The 7,184-nt window shown below is 52.3% G+C and overlaps 1 protein-coding gene across 6 annotated transcripts in view; it reads left to right on the top strand.

The window, feature by feature from the left end:
* washc2c (WASH complex subunit 2C) overlaps positions 1–6,882 on the top strand; it is a 69,473-nt gene extending 62,591 nt beyond the window's left edge. For all 6 annotated transcript variants that reach the window (XM_070865828.1, XM_070865826.1, XM_070865831.1 and 3 more), the window contains 3 exons: positions 52–612; positions 4,490–4,664; positions 5,986–6,882. In XM_070865828.1, the coding sequence (XP_070721929.1) occupies positions 52–612; positions 4,490–4,664; positions 5,986–6,137 (888 nt within the window). In that variant the 3' untranslated portion in view covers positions 6,138–6,882. The remainder of the gene's footprint in view (positions 1–51; positions 613–4,489; positions 4,665–5,985) is intronic.
* The last annotated feature ends 302 nt before the right edge of the window (positions 6,883–7,184 follow it).

A 7,184-nucleotide genomic window follows, 5' to 3' on the forward strand; every position in this document is an offset into this window, starting at 1 on the left:
GGTATGCTGCAAGGTTTTATTCTTTTCCCAAGCTTTCCTGTTCTCTTGCAGAGCCGTGCAAGGGTAGTGAGGAAGCGGCGACCCCCGACGAGGGGGGCACGGAGACTGGCAGCCCAACAGTCCGACGAGACGGAAGAACGGGAGCAGAGATCAGAAACTGACGGCGCGTTATCAGGAGAGGGCGACCTTTCCGACATTTCGCCGACGGTCCTGGCCCACAAGCCACGTTCAGACAAGGCGTTGCCGGCAAAGCGGTCACGGCCGCCTGAAGCCTCGCCCGATAAAGATGCCGGCCCACTCTCTGCCGCCACCGTGAAGCTGCCGGTGCACTCCGACCTCTTCGGTTCAGGTGACCGGGTCAAGCCGAGCCTGCCGCAGGGACTGACTCCTGCAGTTGAGCCGCGAGAGAACTCTTTGCCCAAGAAGGAGCCAGACCAATCGATATTTGCACCAAGCGAAGGGAATCTTTTCCAGCCCAGTAAACGTGTTGTGATGAAACCCAAAGCGGCTGCTTTTCCCGAAGAGGACCCTGGTGACGATATCTTTGGGACAGCAAAATCGGGGAAAACAAAATCAACACAAAAGAGTTCAAAATCAATGGATATCTTTGAGGTAATCTTTTTATTGGTTAAAAATGGATGATCGATGAGCACTGTGCTCTCGTCTTAAGTGACACCAGAAGTAACTTCGATAATAAGAACATATGAATTAGGAGTAGGCCATACAACCCCTCGAGCCTGCTCCGCCATTCAGTGAGATCAAGGCTGATCTTCGACTTCAACTCCACTTTTCCGCCCTATTTCCATATCCCTTGATTCCCTGAGAGTCCAGAAATCTATCGCTCTCACCTTGAATATATTCAGAGACTCAGCATCCACAGCCTGCTGGGGCAGAGAATTCTTCCAAAGAAGAAATTCCATCTCAGCTCAATCTTAAAAGGCCGACCACTTATCCTGAGACTCTCCCCAGCTCTCGACTCTCCCCCAGCTCTCGACTCTCCCCCCCAGCTCTCGACTCTCCCCCCCAGCTCTCGACTCTCCCCCCCAGCTCTCGACTCTCCCCCCCAGCTCTCGACTCTCCCCCCCAGCTCTCGACTCTCCCCCCCAGCTCTCGACTCTCCCCCCAGCTCTCGACTCTCCCCCCCAGCTCTCGACTCTCCCCCCCAGCTCTCGACTCTCCCCCCCAGCTCTCGACTCTCCCCCCCAGCTCTCGACTCTCCCCCCCAGCTCTCGACTCTCCCCCCCAGCTCTCGACTCTCCCCCCCAGCTCTCGACTCTCCCCCCCAGCTCTCGACTCTCCCCCCCAGCTCTCGACTCTCCCCCCCAGCTCTCGACTCTCCCCCCCAGCTCTCGACTCTCCCCCCCAGCTCTCGACTCTCCCCCCCAGCTCTCGACTCTCCCCCCCAGCTCTCGACTCTCCCCCCCAGCTCTCGACTCTCCCCCCAGCTCTCGACTCTCCCCCCCAGCTCTCGACTCTCCCCCCCAGCTCTCGACTCTCCCCCCCCAGCTCTCGACTCTCCCCCCCAGCTCTCGACTCTCCCCCCCAGCTCTCGACTCTCCCCCCCAGCTCTCGACTCTCCCCCCCAGCTCTCGACTCTCCCCCCCAGCTCTCGACTCTCCCCCCCAGCTCTCGACTCTCCCCCCCAGCTCTCGACTCTCCCCCCCAGCTCTCGACTCTCCCCCCCAGCTCTCGACTCTCCCCCCCCAGCTCTCGACTCTCCCCCCCCAGCTCTCGACTCTCCCCCCCCAGCTCTCGACTCTCCCCCCCCAGCTCTCGACTCTCCCCCCCCAGCTCTCGACTCTCCCCCCCAGCTCTCGACTCTCCCCCCCAGCTCTCGACTCTCCCCCCCCCAGCTCTCGACTCTCCCCCCCAGCTCTCGACTCTCCCCCCCAGCTCTCGACTCTCCCCCCCCCAGCTCTCGACTCTCCCCCCCAGCTCTCGACTCTCCCCCCCAGCTCTCGACTCTCCCCCCCAGCTCTCGACTCTTCCCCCCCAGCTCTCGACTCTCCCCCCCAGCTCTCGACTCTCCCCCCCAGCTCTCGACTCTCCCCCCCAGCTCTCGACTCTCCCCCCCAGCTCTCGACTCTCCCCCCCAGCTCTCGACTCTCCCCCCCAGCTCTCGACTCTCCCCCCCAGCTCTCGACTCTCCCCCCCAGCTCTCGACTCTCCCCCCCAGCTCTCGACTCTCCCCCCCAGCTCTCGACTCTCCCCCCCAGCTCTCGACTCTCCCCCCCAGCTCTCGACTCTCCCCCCCAGCTCTCGACTCTCCCCCCCAGCTCTCGACTCTCCCCCCCAGCTCTCGACTCTCCCCCCCAGCTCTCGACTCTCCCCCCCAGCTCTCGACTCTCCCCCCCAGCTCTCGACTCTCCCCCCCAGCTCTCGACTCTCCCCCCCAGCTCTCGACTCTCCCCCCCACCTCTCGACTCTCCCCCCCAGCTCTCGACTCTCCCCCCCAGCTCTCGACTCTCCCCCCCAGCTCTCGACTCTCCCCCCCAGCTCTCGACTCTCCCCCCCAGCTCTCGACTCTCCCCCCCAGCTCTCGACTCTCCCCCCCACCTCTCGACTCTCCCCCCCACCTCTCGACTCTCCCCCCCACCTCTCGACTCTCCCCCCCACCTCTCGACTCTCCCCCCCACCTCTCGACTCTCCCCCCCACCTCTCGACTCTCCCCCCCCACCTCTCGACTCTCCCCCCCACCTCTCGACTCTCCCCCCCACCTCTCGACTCTCCCCCCCCACCTCTCGACTCTCCCCCCCCACCTCTCGACTCTCCCCCCCCACCTCTCGACTCTCCCCCCCCACCTCTCGACTCTCCCCCCCCACCTCTCGACTCTCCCCCCCCACCTCTCGACTCTCCCCCCCCACCTCTCGACTCTCCCCCCCCACCTCTCGACTCTCCCCCCCCACCTCTCGACTCTCTCCCCCCCCTGAGGAAACAACCGCTCAGCATTTATCATGTCAATCCCCTTTACTATGTTTACTTTTATTACCAATTTTCTCTCCTCTTCCCCCTCCTTTCTTTAAATGTAGTGGGTCAAGTTGTGTACAGTTCCTCAAGAACTCATAACTTCTCTCTGCCTCATTCAAGTGTCTATTTGTCATGTGGGAGTCCAGATGGCATGTTGGCAGGCTATATTCTGCTGGCATAGGCATCACAGCTGAACCCAGTACCTGTCCTATTCCAGGCACCCCTGTGCTCGCTGACCTACATTGGCTCCCGGTTAAGCAACGCCTCGATTTCAAAATTCTCATCCTTGATTTCAAATCCCTCCATGGCCTCGTCCCTTCCTGTAATCGCCTCCAAACCCACAAACCCCCGAGATGTCAGCGCTCCTCTAATTCTGCCCTCTTGAGCATCCCTGATTATAATCGTTCAACCATTGGTGGCCGTTATGTTGTCTCGGCCCCAAGCTCTGGAACTCCCTGCCTAAACCTCTCCACCTCTCTTTCCTCCTTCAAGACGCTCCTTAAAACATACCTCTTTACCAAGCTTTTTTCTACTTATGCTCGGACATTTCTCTATGGTTAAGGCGCTATATAAATACAACTTCTTGTTATTTGCCTATGCTTTCAAACATGAGTCACTGGATGGCGATTGTATACAGCACCCACTGCTGAAACCAACCAAGCTGTGTTAATAGCCAGGTTGTGTGCCCGTGTCTTTGGACTGGAATCCAGAATTATAGTATGGAAGTTTCTAAGAGATGCCTTTTCCAACTGAGGGAAATTTAGATTTTAAGATCCTGTGTTTAACCAGAAAATGAGTTGGTGAATGTTGCAAATCGTCCTTATAGAGCACACCCCTGGGTCGGAGGCGACTAAATACATTCAACTTGAATAGTTTGCAGTGTGAAGGAGCCGGGTCTGGTTAATGCTCAACTTGTATCAAAGTTTGGTTAGACTGCACTTGTGTACAGTTCTGGTCGCCATATTGTAAAAAGGCTATAGAGGCGCTGGAGAGGTGCAAAAAAGTTTTACAAGGATGATACCAGAAATGCAAGGGTATACCGATCAAGAAAGGATTGAAAAGAGAAGGCTGAGGGGTGACCTAATATAAAATTTTGAAAGGTTTTGATAGAGCTGATACAGAGAGTGTTTCCACTTGTGGGGAAGAGCATAACTAGAGGCCATCAATATAAGATAGTCACCAAGAAATCCAATGGGGAATTCAGAAGAAAGTTCTTTACCCAGAGAGTGGTGAGAATATGGAACTCGCTACCGCAGGGAGTGTTTAAAGCGAGTAGTATCGATGCGTTTAAGGGGAGGCTGGACAAGCATATGAGGGAAAAGGGAATAGAGGGTTATGCTGATAGATTTAGATGAGGAAAGACGGGAGGAGGCTCGAGTGGAGCATAAACGCCGGCATGGACTGGTGGGGCCGAATGGCCTGTTTCTGTGCTGTTTATTCTATGTAATAATGCTGCCCTTTTTTAACAAAAAGAAAGTTGTTTTAAATAATTGCCTGCTGAAATGATCCTTTCTTTTGTCAGGACGATTTGTTTGCCACGGAATCTGTTACCTTAGCCAAGAAAAGCAACGAGGAAAGCACTGACGTTAACCTCTTCGCTGATCATGTAGACATATTTGCTGACTTAAAGGTAGCACCAAAAGAGAAGAAGAGCAGGAAGAAAGTAGAAACCAAGTCTATATTTGACGATGACATGGGTATGTATATACTGGATGGGAACTGGGGTACATCTCGGGTCCTGCTGTGCAGACTCACAGACTGATACAGCACAGAAGGAGGCCATTTGGTCCACCCCACCTGTGCCGGCTCTTGGGTAGAGCTGTCCAATGAATCCCACCCCTCTGCTCTTTCCCCATAGCCCTATCATTTTTCTTCTCCATGCATTTATCCAATTCCCTTTTGAAAGTTACTATTGAATCTGCTTCCACCATATGCTTTCAGGCCATGCATTCCAGATCACAACTCGTTGTGTTTTAGAAATAAAAGGTCTCTCATGTTGCCTCTGGTTCGTTTGCCAATCACCTTAAATATGCGTTTCTCTGGTTACTGACCTTTCTGCCACTGGAAACCGTTTTTCCCTATTTATTTATTTATGACGCTGGCAGCGGATCAGCTCACAGACCCTATCCACATCTCCCTCGCCAATAAGGCACTTGCCATCCATGAGCTTATCATGGACGATGACATAGACATCATGGCCCTGACGGAAACTTGGTTGAGGGGCGATGACACCTTACCCTTAAATGAAGCCTCCCCGCCCAGCTATACCTTCCACCACTTTCCCCGCCCAGGCCGCCGTGGTGGCGGTGTGGCTCTCATCACCAAATCACAGTTTGGTCTGTCCCCCTCCTCCTCCGGCACTCTCCTCCTTTGAGCATCTCACCGTATTCCACCCCTCTCACCTCTCATTTAAAATTCTCGTTCTCCACCTCCCACCCTAGTACCATAAAAATGTTATCGAGATATCTTCATTGCTTTCTTCAGTTGCCCAATTCTTCTGCTTAACTTCCTTACATACTGCTAATTTTCTTGGTTTGGTCGTAGTTAACAGTTCACCTTGATCAACTTTACCAATCCTCTTGTAATTTTGGTGAGGAAAGGAGACCTCCATAATAGACATTACTTCTGCATTAGTGGCGGGACAACTTTGAGAGAACTTGTATTGAAACTTATTTCTGACCATTGAACCCCAGCTGGCCGACGGAAGGGTGGGAGAACGCCTTATCTCTGTGTGGTTGCGTGAATAAGTTTAACTTTTCATCCAATTTAAAATAACCTTGATAAGGGTGCTTCCTCTTGTTGAGGCTTTCATTTTGCTCTTAGAAGATCAGGTTGCTCTATGAGGCAAATGTGGTTACTGGCCGCTGTTTAACAGTGGACAGTGTGACTGGGCTAAATAGCTGGAGCGCCCTTCCTCCTCCTCCCTCCCATAGCCTTGTTTCTGGATATGGGATCCCGGCGTGCGAGGGGCTGTGTTTCTTTCCCTATATCTAAATTGCTGCTGACCTTTTGTTTCAGATGATATTTTTGCTTCTGCTGCGTCCTCGGCCAGTACCAAGAAACAATCCAAACCCAAGAGCCGATCAAGCCAGGCCGCCGCGCCGAGCAGCACGCCGGACAGCAAAGCTGCGGACATTTTTGACGATCCTTTGAACGTTTTTGGACCATAAGATTTGGTGAAAAGCAATGTTAAAGTTTTGGGAAGAGAGGGGGAAGAGAGGGGGAAGAGAGGGGGAAGAGAAAATGTGTGTTACTGTTTGACACAAAGGAAGCATTCGATTGCACCAAATGGAAGAAATACTTTGTCTAAATAACATTGTAACTAAACCATACACAAGCTTGTTCCTTTAATCATAGGCACCACTGCCTGTTAATGCAGACTTTAATACTTGTTCAGCGGAGGGGCAATGTGGGTGCACTGTTTTTTATTACCTTGTGTTTAAGATTTTCTACTGTGGTCACAGGAGTCATTCTGAACACGTCACTCTCATTTCCTTTGTGATGTGCTCCTTTTTTTCTCTGTCTCCCTTCCTCTCTGTGCCATTGTTGGTTCCTTAATCATTAACTCGTGTTTTGTTATCTTCCGTCCCAGTTCTAATCCTCCTCACGTTTTATATTAGTGAGAATTCTTCTCTCTCGAGTCAGTTTACGTTTCAACGTTTTGAACATTAAGCACTTCACGGTGTGTTTGTCACCCTTCTGACGACGTTTGATCATTGAATTTTATTGGATGAATTCTCTTGTAAATGTTTTGTGATATCAGTTTGAGATTGTTGTTTTCATGAACTTTGTTCCAAGTTTCGTACGGGGACTATCTATAAGATCAGTGCAATATAATGTAAATACTTCTCTTGAAATGAAAGATGTGCTTCGTAAATAAATTCATTGCAGGCTCACAAAGGCCATAGAACAATAGACATTGTGGCAATTATTGGGTGTTGAGATTGTATCTGTCACTTTCACACTGAGGCCTTTGGTTCTGCATAATCCTGTTTTGAGTTTAAGCTGTTCAGAAACATAAAACTGCACAGTGAACAAAGCTTTGCAATAAATGTAATTCATTTCCTGCAGCGTTTAGAAATTGTTCTGCTGAGAGAGTCAGCTGTGGCTCAGTGGGTAGCACATTCGCCTCTGAGTCAACAGGTTGTGGGTTCAAGTCCCACTCCAGGGACTTGAGCACATAATCCAGGGTGACACTCCAGTGCAGTGCTGAGGGA

This window comes from Pristiophorus japonicus, chromosome 22, assembly GCF_044704955.1.
Source record: "Pristiophorus japonicus isolate sPriJap1 chromosome 22, sPriJap1.hap1, whole genome shotgun sequence".
Taxonomy (NCBI): domain Eukaryota; kingdom Metazoa; phylum Chordata; class Chondrichthyes; family Pristiophoridae; genus Pristiophorus; species Pristiophorus japonicus.